Source organism: Glycine max, chromosome 13 (genome assembly GCF_000004515.6).
Source record: "Glycine max cultivar Williams 82 chromosome 13, Glycine_max_v4.0, whole genome shotgun sequence".
Taxonomy (NCBI): Eukaryota; Viridiplantae; Streptophyta; class Magnoliopsida; order Fabales; family Fabaceae; genus Glycine; species Glycine max.
In genome coordinates, this window is record NC_038249.2 from 35,892,635 (window position 1) to 35,911,293 (window position 18,659).

The following is an 18,659-nucleotide window of genomic DNA, read 5'->3' on the forward strand; positions in this document are numbered from 1 at the left end:
TCATAGGTTTCAAAGTATACATGGCAATAGATTTAATTTTCGAACCCACCCACTAGCAGGCAAGATAAGTAACACTTATCCTTAGTATATTTGTTATAACTATACAAAAAATATGCTTTATCTTCGCAATTTTCTTTCCCGTATCAATTACTGTGTAGAATAACATTTGATAAGATTGTGTATGTGAATAAGTTGCAACGCCCAACCTTGAAATTTTGAAGCTGTCATGCATCAAACCAAGTTAAGATATGGGATGACAAACTTGCAGTCCACTTTTACAGTCAAAACTTGAGGGTTTTGGAAGTGAGAGGTTGTTTATGGTTAGAAAGTTTGTTCTCATCCTCGCCAGCTAGAGCACTCGTCAAACTGCAACATCTTGAGATTAAAGGGTGCTTTATATTGGTGGAGATATTTGTCCGACAAGAAGAGGTGAGCATCGTTGAGTTAGACTTACCAATTGAATCCAACACGTATTTATGCATTTAGTTATTAGAATATATGTTAATATGTTGCTGATCGATGATAGGTTGCATTCCCCAACTTGGAGACACTGCTTATCAGTCGCATGATTAATCAACAAGTTCCGAATTCTCTTTGCAAGCTGAATAAAATAAAAATTACTTCAAGTCTAGGCCTGCATCATGTTTTTCCAGTTGTTGTGGCTAAGGAGCTTCGACAGCTCCAAGTGCTTGAAATATGGAGGTCTAGTAAAAAAGAGACCATTGTTGAAAAGAGTGATAGTGGTGATGCACAAGATGAGATTGCTTCAACGAAATTGGAGGAACAGAAAGTTGAAAGTGAGAAGAAGGGCGATGCATTAGGTGAGTTTGCTTCTACGAACTCGGAGGAATTAATACCCGGAAGTGGGAATAAAGGTGATGCTCCACGTGAGATAGTTTTTATGAAAGAACACTGATACACAGACCGCTCCAGAGTAAAAACAAGTCATCCAATTCCCAGGTATTAATTAGAGGAATTGAAACTGTACGGCTTACCAAGGCTTAATTACAAGCTTATGCAAGGTAAGTTACAACTTCAAGTTTCTAGCACTTCAAACAGTACGTGTGATTGGATGTCCCAATATAAGGACTTTCTGCCATGGAAATTTAGTCACTCCAAGCCTCTCGAAAGTGCGTTATGGATATGACCATCGAGAACTAGACTGTTAGGATGGTGACCTTAATACCACACTGGAAATGGAATTAATTAACATTGCAGCCAAATGTCATGAATCTCAATTTTCAGGGGTTGATATTAATGCTCTAATTTTGATGGGTATTCAGACTAGCAAAAGGAATTTGAGTTTGTCATCAAAATCTGAAGAAAAGAAGCTATTATTTGCTCACTTGAGATATCTAGGTAAGGTATTTTATGTTTTGATTTTTATACCCTTGAATCTTTTTTTTTCAATAATTTTTTCGTTGATTTCTAGGGATTTAATAAGTTGTGATGAATACTTTTTTTGTTTCTTTTTCCATTTAAATGTTGAGTTGTGTTATTCATAAAATAAATCATATACAACAGTTTATATATACAACAATATTTTTTCTCTCTATCACGTCAATAATTACATTTCACTTTTTTTTTCTCTCTATCACGTCAATAATTAAATTTCACTTTTTTTTTCTCTTCTCTTTCTGTGTAAAATTTGTTGTATAAATACAAATTATTGAACAAATAACATTTCTCTTAAATGTTATGTTTGCTGACGCCTTATTATAAAACAATTGGTATGGAGCAAACCAGTTGAATAGTTGGTGGATAGCAATTACAGTACTAGCAAAAAGTTCTGAGCAACTTTTTCCTTTATGAATTCAATATTTTAAATTTCATGCACCTCACTTTCTTAAGCATTAAGAAATTTGTTATAGCAAAGCATGTCACGTTACAGGACATCCTTGCCTATTATTATATTCACAATTAACAACTCGTGTTTGTGGTCTTCGTAGTTGGGACTATGCAAATATTATATAGGAGGAAGTCTTCACAGTTTTGATAAAGAAAGCAATGAGTCAGGAACACGTGTTTGTTTATGGTTTTTTTTTTCCTTCTCATCTCAGAGGGAAAGAAAGCTACAACTAAAACCAAAACAGCTTCAAAAGCAAAAGCAAAAGAATTGCACTAAGCTTTGCAGCCAGTGCACAAAGCAAAGCGCACAGACACACACTCAAAAGCTAAAACAAAATGAAAAACAGCTCCAAAAGCAAAAGCAAGAATGCATTCAACTTTCCAAACTAGTCCACAAAGCAAAGTGCACCAAAGGTTACCTCACTAAGCAAACACTATGGAGAAGATTCAACATATATACCATGCATCCATGTCATCACCCTTTTGCTGGTTTCGTATCTCACAGCAATGTCAGAGATTGTGCCTGCAGAACCCATTGGTGGCATCTATTTCGAGCGAGGAGAGACATCAACAGCATCAGCATCAGCATCAGAGACACCCCATGTCACGTTGGCCATTACCAATGGAAGCAACAACGTTGAATATGTTCCAGAACCGTTTGACAGTGAAAGGTTGCCAACAGTTTTTGCTTCTGAAATCCAAAGGTTCCTTCGAGTGGCCAACTTGCTTGGAAAGGAAGAGCCTCGTGTTGCTTATCTTTGTGAGTCCTTTTTGCTATCTGAGTCTCTCTCTCTCTTTCATGTGTTGGTTGATTGTTGGGAAAAATTCAGTTTCTTGTGAAATTGACCTATACTCCCTCTGAAATCAAATATAAAAAAAATTTCAATTAATTTTAACTTATTTAATGTTATTATTTCTAAAAGATTAGTTTTAATTAAAATTGATGCAATTAAATATGATTAATTAACTTTTTAGTTGGTGTGTCATGTGTTTTTTTTTCTTATAAGGGAGTAATTTGGAGGGTCTTCTGCAACTGTTTTTTTTAGTATATGAATTTGAGTTAAACTTAATATATTTTAGTCCTTAAAAATTCACATTTCTTTAATCTCTGTTAAAAAAAATTCTTCTTTAATCTCTGCATTTACCAAAATGATGTAATTTTAATCCCTCTATAGGGTATAGGGACTCAAAACAGTGTAAGGGTAACAAGGAACTAAAACTAAGTAAATAAAATTTTTATAGGAACTAAAATAAATAATCTTGATATTTTTTAGAGACCAACTTTCTTTTTTTTTTTAGAATACCAAAATAAATTATTTAAACCTTTGAATTTTTACTTTTTTATTTTATTTTAATTTTTAGGAATGTCTAGTTGAAGAATTATTGGGTTAAGGATTATGTGTAAAGTGGGCTGTTTCAATGTACTTTGAAAGAAGTATGATTGCTCAGTGGGACATGGGTATCTAGGAGGCCACGCCCAGAGCAACTACAATTGTCAGTGGTTGTTGTGCAAGTTAAATGGGCTATTACCTGTTACATAATAGGGTGATGATTACTTAATAAAATTACCACTGAAGGCTATTTTTGCTAACTGTAGTTAATTAGTTAGCATATTTGTAAAAGTAAATTGAAGTTAGAAAAGGAGGCTCAATTTATCCAATTACCTTAATCTCAACCCAGAAATTGCACTAATTGAAAGCACAAATTATCTCAATAAAAGCGTAAACCAAACAGGGAGAGTACCATTTTTCTCTTGGCAAACAGTTGTACCATGCACAGTGCAAATTTTAGGTGTTGGGCTTTTCACTTTGGTTGAAATTCACAAATTAGAATCATGTATACATGTTATAGAAGAATTGAGTGTTTACTCAACTTGTAAGTTATAAGCCATCATGAAGCATCTCTCTAGAATTTGACATATTCCTGCTTTATAGGTTGTCCTATACTTACCAAAAATGAGACTCTCTATTGATTGTTATCATTATATGCATTTCACATTGTCCCAGTAAACCTAATTTGCAGGCCGTGTTCATGCCTTTGTGATTGCACACAACTTGGACAAAAATTCTAGTGGAAGGGGTGTTAGACAATTCAAAACTTCACTACTTCATCGACTTGAACAGGTAAACAAGAATGTTGAAGCTCGCACTGTCAAGAGAAATTGTCCTTAATTAGCAGTAACTGAGTGGAAGTAAAATTAAGAATGATTTATATTTTAAATAAAAAGTCACTGGAATTTTAAGACGTGATCTATTTAAGCTTTTCTGTTGTGACTTATCTATATACCCGAGAAAAGCATGAGATAAAAGATTTTATTTAGTCTGTATTTAAATTTCCCCGTTCAGAAACATTTATAAGATTATACTGGGATGGTGGGAACAATACTTGATGCATTGTTTAGCTTACAATGTTGGGGAAGTTAATTATTGCATGTTGTTTTGTGAATTGTGACATTCAGGATGAGCATGTTACGAAAAAGAAGGGAACAAGTGACATTCGTGAACTTAAAAATGTTTACCGTGCTTACAGGGACTATTATATCAGACATGAGAAAGCATTTGATCTAGAACAAAGGTAACTTACTGTGCTTTGACTTATAAGTGCATCATTTTCCCTTTGAACACGAATTTGCAAACGCCTTTATAGCCTACTAAACCAACTCATATGGTTTTATATCAAAACAGTCGAAGGGAGAGATTGATAAATGCCCGAGATATTGCTACTGTTATGTTTGAGGTGCTAAAGACAGTTACAGATCCAGCTAGTTCCCAGGTGAACCCTTTTATTTCTTCATTTTCATATATCTTGTACTTGCCTTTCCTAGTAATTTCAGGAATCTGCTTAGTAAAAAATAAGCATATAATCAATTTACCACGTATCTCTTTTCCTTAGAGTTTCTCACTTTTTTTTTCCAAAATAGGCGCTTATCCAAGGAAATGCAATCCATAAAAAAACTGAATTTAGCATCCTTCCACTTGAGCAAGGATGCATTCAGCATGCGATTATGCAGAAGTCTGAGGTCTGATATTTCTTGAATGATTCACATTTTCCCGTTTCATTGATGTCTTGTGTCCAAAGTCACAGAAGACTCAATTGCAATATCATGGACTGAGTGTACTAACAAAATTGATACAGATTAAGGCTGCCATTGCAGTTATTCGCAATGTTCGTGGTTTACCCCCAGTGCAAGATTTCAAGAAGGACGGAGCCTTTGTGGATCTATTTGATTTTCTTCAGCATTGTTTTGGATTCCAGGTCAGTTCTCCCAGTTAAATTGGACTCACTTTCCTTTTTACTTCTGTATAATTCTGCTTATTGGATAGAATAAATTCCCCAGTTGTTCAGTTTTGAGGACATGATGCAGTAAAGCATGATCAGCATTGCTCTAACTAATCTTTCATGATTGTTCATTCTATATGATGTGTTTGACATTAGGAAGCCAATGTGGCCAACCAAAGGGAACATCTTATTCTACTCTTAGCCAATATGCAGACTCGTCAAACTCACAACCAGACATCTGTTTTGAAGGTGTATTTTCTGTTGAACATGTATCTTTTGGTTTTACTTTATCATATTCGACAATTATATATAAACTGTGCCATTTTTATATATCAGTTAGGGGAAGGAGGTGTAGATGAATTGATGAGAAAGTTTTTCAAAAACTATACAAACTGGTGCAAGTTTTTGGAAAGGAAAAGCAATATTCGGTATGTTTATTGATCTAATTCTATTGTAACTTTCAATAATTTATTTTGTATTTGCTCTTCTGATAAAAGACGGGTGGTATGTTTTTCTCTTTCTCTGTATGTCTATGAGATTTTTATTTTTATTTTTTAAGTTATGGGATTATTAATATTATGATGATGATGGAAAAATGTATTTTTAGTCCCTATATTTTTGGTCAAACATGGTCAACATACCTACACTTTCATATCAATGAATTTGGTCAATTTTTTAAGTTAAGAAGGACTAAATATAAATGTTTTTTAAGTTTGATGACCAAACTTATTAATATGAAAGTACAAGGACTTGATCAGGTTTGACCAAAAGTATAGTAACTAAATATACGTCTTATTATTATTATTATTATTATTATTATTATTATTTTGTTGAATATTCTTCATTCCTTCAAGCTTTCTTTCTGTTTTATTTATTTCATTTACACCATAAATTGTTTTGTTTGAACATTCTATCTGTTTTACTTAGTAAGCATGTTACATGTTTTGCAGTTTACCTTTAGTGAAGCAGGAAGCCCAACAATATAAAATTTTATACATTGGGCTTTACCTTCTCATATGGGGGGAGACAGCTAATTTGCGGTTCATGCCAGAATGTCTCTGCTATATTTTTCATCATGTACGTTGAAACTCGATACATTCTTTCTTTTTTCATTTTCTAAAATAAAAGAACAATGTTAGACTCCACAGGTATCTATTAGTTTATAAACATAACATGTCCTTTTTATGTGATACTACAAATGCCATATGGAATTTTAAACATTTCATGAACAAAGATCATGTAATAAAATTTTGGTTCATAGATAGAATCTTGAATCCTTGACTCACCATAGAACATCATAGAGTTGTTTGATCCATGAGACAAACGTTGTTGTTGATAGAATCTTAGTAAGTTTATTATAGTTTACTCTTTTATCTCAAAGTGAAAACTGGGTTGGTAAATATGATATGATTATAAGTTACATAAATGCTTCATACAGTCACTCACGACCTCTATTTTCATTCATGATAAAAATTTCTAATAACTACGATTATTCTCAAATTTATTTTTGTCCTTTTTTCTGTGTTTTTAAAGATGGCATATGAATTGCATGGAATTTTAAGTGGTGCTATCAGCTTAACAACATGGGAAAAGGTCATGCCGGCATATGGAGGAGAAACAGAGTCTTTCCTTAACAATGTTGTCACCCCAATATACACCGTTATAAGACAGGTACTATCTAATCTATCTTCTCTTTTGTTCTGGATTGTCTTCTTCAATATAACTAATTTCTGTTCAAACCAAAGGAAGTTGCCAATAGCAAAGGAGGGGCGGCTGATTATTCTGTATGGAGAAACTATGATGATCTTAATGAGTATTTCTGGTCAGCATTACATTACATTTCTCCAGTTGTTTTCTATGTTGTCTTCTTTCCATATCATCACGTCCTTACTTCTGTTCAATATATGCAGGTCCCCTGATTGTTTCAAAATTGGTTGGCCCATGCGTCTGGACCATGACTTTTTCTTTGTAAAGCCTAGAAATAAACCAGAACCAGATGTCAAGAATGCTCTTGTTGTGTCACCTGGTAAAACAAAAGAGAAGAAAAAGAGAGAAAAGAGGGATGAAGAAGAACCAGAGGTGATTCTGCAATTCTCAAATGCGTTGTACTTCAGATTTTGTATTAGTGATATTTGAAACATTAAACTAAAGCTATATGAAATTTCTCTTGTATTCTTTGTTTCATGTGTCACTAGGAAAGGTTGGACTAATTCTACTACCTGTCAGAGACTACCACTCTATGCTGACATAATATACCTGTTTATATTTTTCCTTGTACAGGATACAAGGGAGGAAATCCATGAACAACAATGGCTAGGAAAGACAAATTTTGTAGAGATCCGTTCATTCTGGCAAATTTTTAGATGCTTTGATAGAATGTGGAGCTTTTTTATTCTATCCCTTCAGGTTTACTCAAAAATCTAGTGCTGATAATTTACAAATTTCTGCTTCTTATGATAGATAATCTATAAATTTGAATTCTTTGTTGGTTCTCAGGCCATAATAATCATTGCTTGTCATGACTTGGGATCTCCACTGCAGTTATTAGATGCTGTAGTATTTGAGGACATAATTACCATCTTCATTACCTCTGCATATCTTAAACTTATTCAAGGTATGGTGTTCTTTTATATCATTAATTGGCATTCAAGTTTGTTTAATTGGATGAAACAAATAAAAGTAAACTTGTTAATATGGAATAACTGTTAAATATTTTGATTGGCCGCTTTTTAAGGAGGAGGGCAGCTGTCCAAAACAGTTTTCCTTCTTCCTTGTGGGACCAGACTATAATGAGTAGAATGGCATGCCCCAGAAATGTTGCAATGCTAATTCAGTGACTACTTCCAGTCACTTGAGTCCTTAGATATTTTATCTTCTTGGGGTATTTGTGTTGGGAGGTTGATTTCATTTCTCAACTAAAACTTCTAAAAAATCTGATGGTTTCAACATTCTGTGGAATTTAAAGTTTTTATGAAATCTAATTGAAGAAGATTCAGTATTGAAATCCCTTTTCCTTTTCCTTGTTTCTCTTCATTTGTCTCTTCCAATTTGGATAATAGAATTTTGACACTTGATTGCTCTAATGTATATCCCTGTAAATCCCTTTTCCATTTTCTCTATCTATTATTTCAATAAAGAGAAATTTATTTTTGATAAATGCCTTTGGAAATCCAAAATTCCGTCTCTGGTTAAGCATTTTGTTTGGACAATGGTACTTAAAAGAATTAATACTAGTATTGTTACAAATTCCATACCTGATAGAATTTAGTCAGTGTACTCATGGATGGAAATTTGGGCAAACATTTATTTACCATAGTCTTTATGATTGATGGTAGGTTACACTTAGCTCTATTATTCAATTCCATCTTAACGATGAACAAATGATCAAGAAAAACAGAACAGCCTCATGCTAATCTGTGATTCTATATTTTATTTTTCAGTTTCCCTATTAACAGTCTAGACATTATATATTGATAGTGTGCCCCTGTCTTCCTCTCATATAATAATGATAAGAAAGGTTCCCATGTTTTTTGTCCCAGCAATTTTAGACGTTGCTTTTATGTGGAAAGCAAGATATACCATGGAATCTTCTCAAAAGGTGAAACTTGTGGTGAAGCTGGTCTTAGCTACTATATGGACTATTGTTCTTCCTGTATGCTATGCTAATTCAAGAAGAAAATATACTTGCTATTCCACAAAGTATGGAAGCTTGGTTGAGGAATGGTGCTTTACTTCCTATATGGTTGCAGCAGCAATATATCTGACAACTAATGCAGTTGAAGTTTTGTTATTTTTTGTCCCTGCTGTTGCTAAGTATATTGAGGTCTCTAATTACAAGATATGCAAAGTTTTGTCTTGGTGGACTCAGGTAAGTTCATCTTATTTGTTAATATATTTTCCAACAGTGTGTTAACTTTGCAGAATTGCTGGACCAATTTACCATTTTAACGAATTTTTTATACAATTAACATGCCATATCTTAATAATCATTCCAGTATCTACTTTTGTCTGTTTCTTGCTTTAATGAGTCCAGAATTTTTTTTCTTCCATCATTTCAGTAATATCATTATATGTACATTATATTTTACTGCAATGAATGTCTCTTTTGGTCAAAACTATTCTTTTTATTCCTTCATTTGGGAGGACTATATATCTGTTTGATGTGTTGATTTTTCATCATTAGTCAGTCAGTTCTAGAATTCACAAACAAGTATAAATTATTTTCCCGCTGATTTATATGTGCATGTAATTGACTATAATAGTCATTCATGGCATTTGATGTTGTAACTTGAGAGTCACATTTTTTTATCATACAGCCTAGAATCTATGTTGGTCGGGGGATGCAAGAAGACCAGGTTTCAGTTTTTAAGTATATCCTATCACCTTGTTGGCTTGTTCTGGTTGTTTACATTTAATTGCTTTAGTATATCCATCCTAATATAAATAAATATGTTGAATTTCTTCCAATATAGGTACACATTGTTTTGGATATTGGTGTTATCATGTAAATTTGTGTTTAGCTACAGTTTTGAGGTAATAATAACAGAACATCAATTATGAGGATATACTAGTTTGGTTTTAGCAACTTACTCTTAGTGACCAAAGCAATATCAATACATGCAGATAAAACCACTCATAGCACCTACCAGACAGATTATGAAAATTGGTGTAAAGAAGTATGAATGGCATGAGCTTTTTCCAAAAGGTATGGTGCATTTCTAATTGTTTTGGTCACTTAAGGAATCAGTTAATGTCTCTGACAGCAGTTTGATTGTGCTGCAGTCAAAAGTAATGCAGGTGCAATTGTGGCTGTATGGAGCCCTGTAGTAATTGTGAGTCTAAATCATTGCTCTGACACATACACTTCTTTGCTTTTAACTTCGAATCATAGTCATAAATGTCCTTACATTGAAGTAATAGGGGGGAAAAACATTCTCTACTGATTGAAGTGGTCTATCAGGAATTATGTGTTTAGATAAAATTCCTTATGATTCTTTCTTTAAGAAAACCATATTGATCAATGGTTAACAATATTTCATTCTATGTCCATTAAGGTATATTTTATGGACACACAAATTTGGTATTCTGTTTTCTGTACAATAATTGGTGGACTTTATGGTGTTTTGCATCACCTTGGTGAGGTAAGCTGTGGTTTTTGTTTTCTTCTTTCTTTCTTTTCCCACAGAAACGAAATGGTCATCTCACCTCTCTAATTTAAAATAGATAAGGACACTTGGAATGCTGAGAAGTAAATTTGATTCCTTACCTTCAGCATTTAATGTCTGTCTTATCCCACCATCTTCCAAACGTGGTAAAAAGAAAAGAAAAGGTCTCCTCAGCAATATATTTCAAAAGGTGTGGTCTAAATTAGCAATAGTAAGATAATATTGTTTCAGTATATCTGTTCTCTTAAAGTTTAACACTAATCTGTGTTGCAGTTGCCGGATGAAAAAAATGCCACTGCCAAATTTGTTGTGGTATGGAATCAAATTGTAAATCATCTTCGTCTTGAAGACTTAATTAGTAACAGGTGATGTTTTTTGTAACTTTACTGCACTGCTATGTCTTATTCCAAAACCTAACAATGATTTTTTCAACAGAGAGATGGATTTGATGATGATGCCTGTGTCTTCAGAATTGTTTTCTGCTAAGGTTCGTTGGCCTGTTTTCCTATTAGCAAATAAGGTAATGAAATTTTATCCAAAATATTATGAGATCACTGTTGTAGAATTATTAACTGTACACCTTTTTATTCACTAATGAACTCTTCTTGCTACATATTCTAGTTTTCTACAGCTTTGACCATTGCTAAAGATTTTGAGGGAAAGGAAGAGATTCTTGTCAAGAAAATTACAAAAGACAAATACATGTTTTATGCCGTAAGAGAGTGTTACCAGTCACTGAAATACGTGCTTGAAATTCTTGTTGTGGGTAGCATTGAGAAAAGGTAAATAAAATGGAATGTTTATCTGTATACAATCTTCCTTCTTCAACTACAGTTGTATTCTGTAGAATCTTATCATTTTCTCTCCTAGTGGATGTTACTTGTTTGTCTTTACTTCTAACCTATAAAAGTTTGACATGATTTTTTATATGGTGGTTATTTATGCATATTTAGGATCATATGTGATATACTAAGCAAAATTGAAAAGCATATCCAAGAAACAAGTCTTCTAAAGAACTTTAACTTGAAAGTTCTCCCAGCTCTACATGCTAAAGTTGTTGAGCTAGCTGAACTTCTGGTAATTGTTTCCTAGACCTAAACTAAAGGCTAAGTACTTGTGTTGACAAATGTGTTTAATTAGTAACTTCGAGTTCTAATAATTTTGATGTAAATGTCATAAGATGGAGGGAGATAAAGACCATCAGCACAAAGTTGTGAAGGCCTTGCTAGATGTGTTTGAACTTGTAACAAATGAGATGATGTTTGATTCCAGGTATTGTTGCTTAAGAATCTGTTGCCTTTACTACATTGAGATGCTTCAGTTTCTAATTACTAACTAAATCTGTACAGAATATTGGATATGTTCCACTTTCCCGAACAAAATGAGTGTGGCTTTGTCTATTTTAGAAATGATGATCAACTATTTGACAGTGTGGAAATGAATAGAGATTTCTATCCATTTGCCAAAGAGAATTCCATCCATTTTCCATTGCCAGAAAGTGGTCCTCTGATGGAAAAGGTGATGTTTATTACCTCTATAGTGTTTTCTTTCCATTCTCCTTTCATCAGGGACTAGTAATTAAATGCACAACTTCACATTTAAATGCTAGCACATATATATAGTAATGAGAAATGTCATCTCAAAACTATGTTTGAACTCAACTCATGCTATGCTGATATAATCATCCTGTTCATGGCAGATCAAGCGTTTCCATTTGTTGCTTACAGTAAAAGATACAGCGATGGATGTGCCTTCAAACTTAGATGCCCGTAGGCGCATATCATTCTTTGCTACTTCTCTGTTTACAGATATGCCTGATGCTCCAAAAGTGCACAATATGATGCCATTCTGGTAATTATATATGTCCATGAGCATTGCATTTATTTTTATAGGTTTACACTTTATGATTCATTCTGTACTTGGAGTGTCTCTCATAATTACTATTTAATTTGAACTCTCCAACCTTATTATCCATCAATCATAAATGACATAATGAGAATTTCTTTATTCAATGAAGACACATCAAACTAAGAATCAAATCTTTCAGTGATAAAGGACATAAGGACTTTAAACTTGTAAAAAAGCACTCAATGAACATTATTCTAGCGTTGTAGTTCAATCACAGAACTCTGTCTGATATATGACATGATTGGTAGTGTTATAACTCCACATTACATCGAGGACATTAATTTTTCGCTTAAGGAGCTTGGTTCAGATAAAGAGGAGGACTCCATCATCTTCTACATGCAAAAGATATATCCAGGTTACTAAACATTTGAATTTATTTACGTATCTTAAACATTCTGTTTGAATTTATCTCATAGATTGTTGCACCAATTTTAATAGATGAATGGACAAATTTTTTGGAACGTATGGGTTGTGATAACCGTAAGAGTTTAGAAGATGAACACAAAACAGAAGATCTTAGACTGTGGGCTTCATTTCGGGGTCAGACACTAAGCAGAACAGGTTCAGTTTTTGTGCTATTCTCATTTGCATATTCATGCAATTGTAAGTCATTATTTGATCATTGCGATCATATTTGCAACAGTTAGAGGGATGATGTACTACAGAGAAGCCTTAAAATTACAAGCATTCCTTGACATGGCTGAAGAAGAAGGTTTGTAACCACATTATCCACCAGTATTTTGCTATGGTGCAAAGAAATGTAGAAAATAAAATCAACAAACTCAAATGATTACATGATTGTTTTCTGTTAAACCAGATATTCTTGAGGGCTATGAGACTGCTGAAAGAGGTAACCGGGCATTGTTTGCTCGTCTAGAAGCACTAGCAGACATGAAATACACCTATGTCATTTCCTGTCAATCATTTGCATCACAAAAGGCTTCAAATGATCCTCGTTATCAAGATATGATCGACTTGATGATAAGGTAAGTTTTTACAAGAAAAGAGAAAGATGTCTTGCTTCTTGATATTAAATAAGTAGACAATAACCCTTGCATGCGTGTATTACCTGCAGGTATCCATCTCTTCGTGTTGCTTATGTTGAGGAAAAAGAGGAGATAGTGCAGGGTAAACCTCACAAAGTATATTCATCTAAACTGGTTAAAGTTGTCAATGGTTATGAACAGGTATTTTTTACAGCATAAAAATCATTAGTCTTGGAAATGTTGGCTTATAAGAAATCCTTGTTTATTACCTAAGAATACTTATTTTTTCCCTTTTAAGGCAAGTATTTACAAGCTGGTTGAATTTTAATAGGTCACAATGCCACTTAAACAGCAGGATCATGAGTTGTTAGAGTTATGACCAAAATATTATGTTAACCACAATGACACTGCTTGAAGAAGACTGCTTCATAAAAAATAAAAGCTACGATTAGATTTAGATGTTGAAAGCAAAATATTCATTTATTCAATTTATTTTAATTGTAGTAATTGCAATCCAACTGCTATATTTAATAATTTCTAGTTATGGATAGTGCTAACGCAAGTCATGTTCTTCAATATTCTTTTATAGACAATATATCAAATAAAACTACCAGGCCCACCACATCTTGGAGAAGGGAAGCCTGAAAACCAAAACAATGCAATAATATTCACTCGTGGTGAAGCACTCCAAACAATTGATATGAACCAAGTAGGCCTAATTTCTGTTTACTTTTTTACGTCTTCACTATTTACTATCATTGTATATAAAACTTGATCATTTCTATTATGTTCTTACAAGTATCTGATTTTACAGGATAATTACTTGGAAGAAGCTCTTAAAATGAGAAACCTTCTCCAAGAATTTCTTCGGCGCCAAGGAAGGCGTCCTCCTACAATACTTGGTTTAAGGGAACACATTTTCACAGGAAGGTTAGTATCCCATAAATTATAAAAGAAAAAAGCACATTGTGATGACAATAGGGGAAACTGAGCAAGATTCCTTTCATTAGAATAATATACATATTTCATGTTATGCACAATGGTAATCACATGTTCCTTGAATGCATGAACATGGTCTAAGTCTAAGAAAGTATTCCATGCTATATGGGGTGGCCCTTAATATGAGAAATGTATAAAACCTATAATGTGTTTAGAATAGATTAATCATAAACGTCCTTCCTGAAATAATACATGATACTGTTATAGGGTTTTTTTTTTTCTATGAATACACTCTCTCTCCTGCTTTTTTCCAATATACATCATTTTGTAATTTAATTTTCAATCTACACTACTTTGAATTTTGTGCTTTGATTCACACCACCTTACAAATGAATATGGGCAAAGAGATGCTGCAATTGTAAAGTTGTGCTTTGATTCACACCACCTTGTAATTTTGTAAGGTGCTGTGAATCAAAGCACAAAATCCAAAATAGTATAGATTGGAAATTAAATTACAAAATGATGTATATTGGAAAAAAACAGAAGAGAGAGTATATTCATGAATTTTATTCCATCATTTTCCTTTTCTATTTTACAGTCACATTTTTTGTTCTGTACTTGCTTTTTCCCCTTACTCACAAATGTCTTTTACATTAATATCAGAATGGTGTTTAATATCCTAATAGGATTTCTTCTATGCTCTTTTTAACTTCAGTGTGTCTTCTCTGGCTGGGTTCATGTCATATCAAGAGACCAGCTTTGTAACTATTGGTCAAAGGGTTCTGGCTAATCCTCTCAGGTAATAAATGTAAAACGTCATTCTGAAGCAACTAAGATTGGAAAAGTTCATCGAGTGTCAAAGGGTTATTTAGCAAACCTACAATAATTTTGAAATGATACTTCTATATACTTGATTTTTTTTCTAGTTGTATAAACAGGCAGTAGTACTGGTCATGCAAGCAAATGGTCTCCAATGTTAGACTTGTGATTTGGATTTCTGCAATCAAAAGAATTATTTTTACTTCAAATTTCTCTTTGGCATCTTTGCTGGGATATTTTTGTGTAATCTAGTTACTCTTCATTAAATTAATGGTGATCCTTATTTTCATCTACTCCTATCAGCAAATTAGATTTTCTTGCATATATAAATATACGAAATCTGAATGAAGTATTTTTCCCTCATTCTGTTTTATTATATTCTGTTCTGTTCTTCTCAAAAGGCTCTTGCTCCTCTGGATTACTACATTCATTTCATCACATCACAAAAAAAATTTAATGATGTGTTTTAACTCTATTATTTGCTTATTTATCATTTCTAATGTATTTTCTCACTCAGGGTGCGGTTCCACTATGGCCATCCAGATGTATTTGATAGGGTTTTTCATATCACGAGAGGAGGAATAAGCAAAGCATCTAAAACAATTAACTTGAGTGAGGATGTTTTTGCTGGTAGGAATTGATGGCTTCAAAATTATATTCTGACCACTTGTTGTTTGTGATAATGGAGACATGTAAAAAATGTGTTTATGTCACGCAGGATTTAATTCAACTTTAAGACGGGGATGTATTTCCTACCATGAATACTTGCAAATTGGCAAAGGTCGTGATGTAGCTCTAAACCAGATCTCAAAATTTGAAGCCAAGGTAGCAAATGGAAACTGTGAGCAAACTATAAGCCGTGACATGTTTCGCCTTGGGCGGCAATTTGATTTTTTCCGGATGCTATCATGCTATTTCACTACAGTTGGATTTTACTTCAGCAGCTTGGTAATTTATTGAACTATCATATTCTTTTTTTTCCGCTTTTAATTGCAATACATTGTTACTTACATGGACTGTTGGCATATCCTATTATTGTTATCTATTTTACTCTTCACTACATGACATGAAATATTGGAATTGATAACAAGTCATTCTGTATTAAGCAAACAAATTTTAAGTTTGCAGTTTCCATGATCTAGCATTACATCTTAGATAAACAAATTCTGAAAAAATTATTCATAGGTCATTCCCCAAATTCTGAAACTAACATCAGCTTATCTGATGTTTTATTTATCATAAAATGAAAGTGCCATCAGGTTTGACTAATCTAAGTTTCTATTGAATTACTCCACAGATTTCAGTGATAGGAATCTATGTATTTCTCTACGGGCAGTTATACCTGGTTCTTAGTGGATTGGAAAGAGCACTTATCATTGAGGCTCGAATCAAGAATGTACAGTCCTTAGAAACGGCTCTTGCCTCCCAGTCATTCATACAACTTGGACTTCTGACAGGCTTACCCATGGTGATGGAAATAGGACTTGAAAGAGGTTTCCTCACAGCCCTAAAGGACTTTGTCCTTATGCAATTGCAATTGGCTGCTGTTTTCTTCACTTTCGCCCTAGGAACGAAAACACATTACTATGGCCGAACGCTTTTGCACGGGGGTGCAAAGTACAGACCGACAGGGCGCAAAGTTGTATTCCATGCTAGCTTCACTGAGAATTACAGATTGTATTCAAGAAGCCACTTTGTTAAGGCATTTGAGCTATTGCTGCTGTTGATTGTTTATAACATGTTCAGGAGGTCCTATCAAAGTAGCATGGCATACGTGTTGATAACATATGCCATTTGGTTCATGTCATTGACTTGGTTGTGTGCACCTTTTCTTTTTAACCCTGCTGGGTTCAGTTGGACCAAGACAGTAGATGATTGGAAAGAGTGGAATAAATGGATCAGACAACAGGGTGGTATAGGAATTCAACAAGATAGAAGTTGGCATTCTTGGTGGCACGATGAGCAAGCTCATCTTCGCTGGTCAGGTTTTGGCTCTAGGTTGACTGAAGTATTGCTTTCTCTTCGTTTTTTCATCTATCAGTATGGTTTGGTCTATCACCTAGACATCTCTCAGCATAGCAAAAATTTTCTTGTTTATGTCCTTTCTTGGATTGTGATTGTTGCAATTTTCCTCTTGGTGAAGGTAAATTCGCCATGGCCTCTTCCTTACTCTTTCAAGAAATTGAGTCAGCAAAATCCACCAAATACTACTATTGCATGTTAATAACATAACCAAACATTCATGCAGGCTGTTAACATGGGAAGGCAACTACTCAGTGCTAATTATCAGCTTGGATTCAGACTTTTCAAAGCATTCTTGTTCCTGGCTGTTCTTGCCATCATCTTTACTCTTTCTGTTATATGCGAGTTGTCGTTGACGGACATTTTCGTTTGCTGTCTAGCATTCATGCCAACCGCGTGGGGATTGATAATGGTAATAAAACTTTTAGCAACCTTGCTTGAGCTAAACTGTGTCACCTTTTCAATTTGTTTGCCATGATTTTTCCCTGGACTTAATCCATGAAATACATTTTGTTGGTTCAGATTGCACAAGCTGCAAGGCCAAAAATAGAGCACACAGGGTTGTGGGACTTCACACGTGCACTTGCTAGAGAATTTGATTATGGAATGGGGATAGTTCTTTTTGGACCTATTGCTATTTTGGCGTGGTTGCCAATCATTAAAGCCTTCCATGCTCGTTTTCTTTTCAATGAGGCATTCAAAAGGCACTTGCAAATCCAACCAATTCTATCAGGAAAAAAGAAGAAGCACAGAACTTGATCATGATTCTTGTAGTTGTTTGTGTACAGTCAAACGACAATGTCTTGATATTCTATAGGAAGATTTTAGGAAATAGATAAAGGTTACAACACGTATAGCTACATTCATATTAGTATATAGCTATTATTCTACAAAAGATGAAATTATTGTTTCTCAATGCATAGTTGAATAAGATGAAGGGAAGGGAATCAAAACAGTATTTGCTTCATGCAAAGATCACTATTCTATACTCAAAATAATGCATACCATACCAATTTGCTACCTTTATCATTATTTTACCATTGTTTTCCATCTAAAGTGAGTTTATCTGTTTTTAATTTAATCCAAGTGTGTTAAGATCTTAACTTGCTAAAATGTGAATCTCACTCCTTAACCAGTAGATTTCATAATAAATAGTAGTATTCTATCACATGTGAACTTCATATAATAATAAAATGTAGAGTAAATTATTATTTTGATCCATGAAAGTGTATATTGATATCACGATAATCTTTGAAACTTAAAAAACTCCAAATATGTTTATGAAATTTCTAATTGTTTGATATAAGTCATTAAACCATTTAATGTTATTTGGTCCTTAACATATATTAACCACCAAACCAATGATCTTCTCCAAAATATAATTTTAAACACATTTTTTACTTATAGTTTTCTTTAATTTTTTATTCATGTGTTTTATAAGTTGAGATTTAGTCATTTAGGCTTTTATAATAAAGGCAAATGTTAATCAATGTACTAAAGACATCGGTTAACGAATTAAAAATAATTTTTTTTATTTAAATAAATAAAATTATATTGTTTATAATTTTTTATATTCTCAATAAATTTTATTATAAATATTTTCTCTTTTAATTGTTTAACCAATATCAGAAAATACTAATTAGTAAGACCCTATAATTATAATAAAAGTTCATTCTCTCTTTTATCCCATTTT

The 18,659-nt window shown here is 33.4% G+C and overlaps 1 protein-coding gene across 3 annotated transcripts; it reads left to right on the top strand.

The window, feature by feature from the left end:
• Positions 1 to 139: 139 nt before the first annotated feature.
• Positions 140 to 17,988, top strand: LOC100782101 (putative callose synthase 8). Of its 3 annotated transcripts, XM_006594633.4 has the most exons (43): positions 140 to 429; positions 527 to 1,359; positions 1,950 to 2,608; positions 3,871 to 3,971; positions 4,307 to 4,422; positions 4,533 to 4,620; positions 4,769 to 4,867; positions 4,984 to 5,103; positions 5,284 to 5,376; positions 5,464 to 5,555; positions 6,078 to 6,204; positions 6,661 to 6,798; positions 6,873 to 6,949; positions 7,038 to 7,206; positions 7,408 to 7,533; positions 7,624 to 7,741; positions 8,667 to 8,995; positions 9,444 to 9,496; positions 9,600 to 9,660; positions 9,751 to 9,832; positions 9,910 to 9,959; positions 10,182 to 10,268; positions 10,351 to 10,482; positions 10,566 to 10,657; positions 10,728 to 10,812; positions 10,914 to 11,074; positions 11,246 to 11,369; positions 11,473 to 11,564; positions 11,642 to 11,810; positions 11,992 to 12,143; positions 12,449 to 12,555; positions 12,639 to 12,761; positions 12,844 to 12,912; positions 13,018 to 13,186; positions 13,276 to 13,387; positions 13,776 to 13,895; positions 14,001 to 14,116; positions 14,841 to 14,924; positions 15,462 to 15,574; positions 15,663 to 15,892; positions 16,242 to 17,087; positions 17,193 to 17,378; positions 17,489 to 17,988. In XM_006594633.4, exons 3-43 carry the CDS (start codon positions 2,356 to 2,358, stop codon positions 17,723 to 17,725), a joined length of 5,898 nt encoding a protein of 1,965 aa, XP_006594696.2. In that variant the 5' UTR covers positions 140 to 429; positions 527 to 1,359; positions 1,950 to 2,355; the 3' UTR covers positions 17,726 to 17,988. The 3 variants fall into 3 exon arrangements, with proteins under 3 accessions (XP_006594696.2, XP_040864306.1, XP_040864307.1); XM_041008372.1 differs by lacking the exons at positions 140 to 429; positions 527 to 1,359 and having other exon boundaries at positions 2,507 to 2,608; positions 3,855 to 3,971; XM_041008373.1 differs by lacking the exons at positions 140 to 429; positions 527 to 1,359 and having other exon boundaries at positions 2,507 to 2,608; positions 3,855 to 3,971; positions 4,378 to 4,422.
• The last annotated feature ends 671 nt before the right edge of the window (positions 17,989 to 18,659 follow it).

Excerpts from the sequence above, each read along its gene's own strand:
- LOC100782101 (XM_006594633.4), top strand. The coding sequence starts at position 2,356 with ATGTCAGAGATTGTGCCTGCAGAACCCATTGGTGGCATCTATTTCGAG. Across the intron at positions 11,811-11,991 it reads GTGGTCCTCTGATGGAAAAG|ATCAAGCGTTTCCATTTGTT; the intron begins GTGATGTTTATT and ends TGTTCATGGCAG. Across the intron at positions 12,762-12,843 it reads TCAGACACTAAGCAGAACAG|TTAGAGGGATGATGTACTAC; the intron begins GTTCAGTTTTTG and ends TATTTGCAACAG.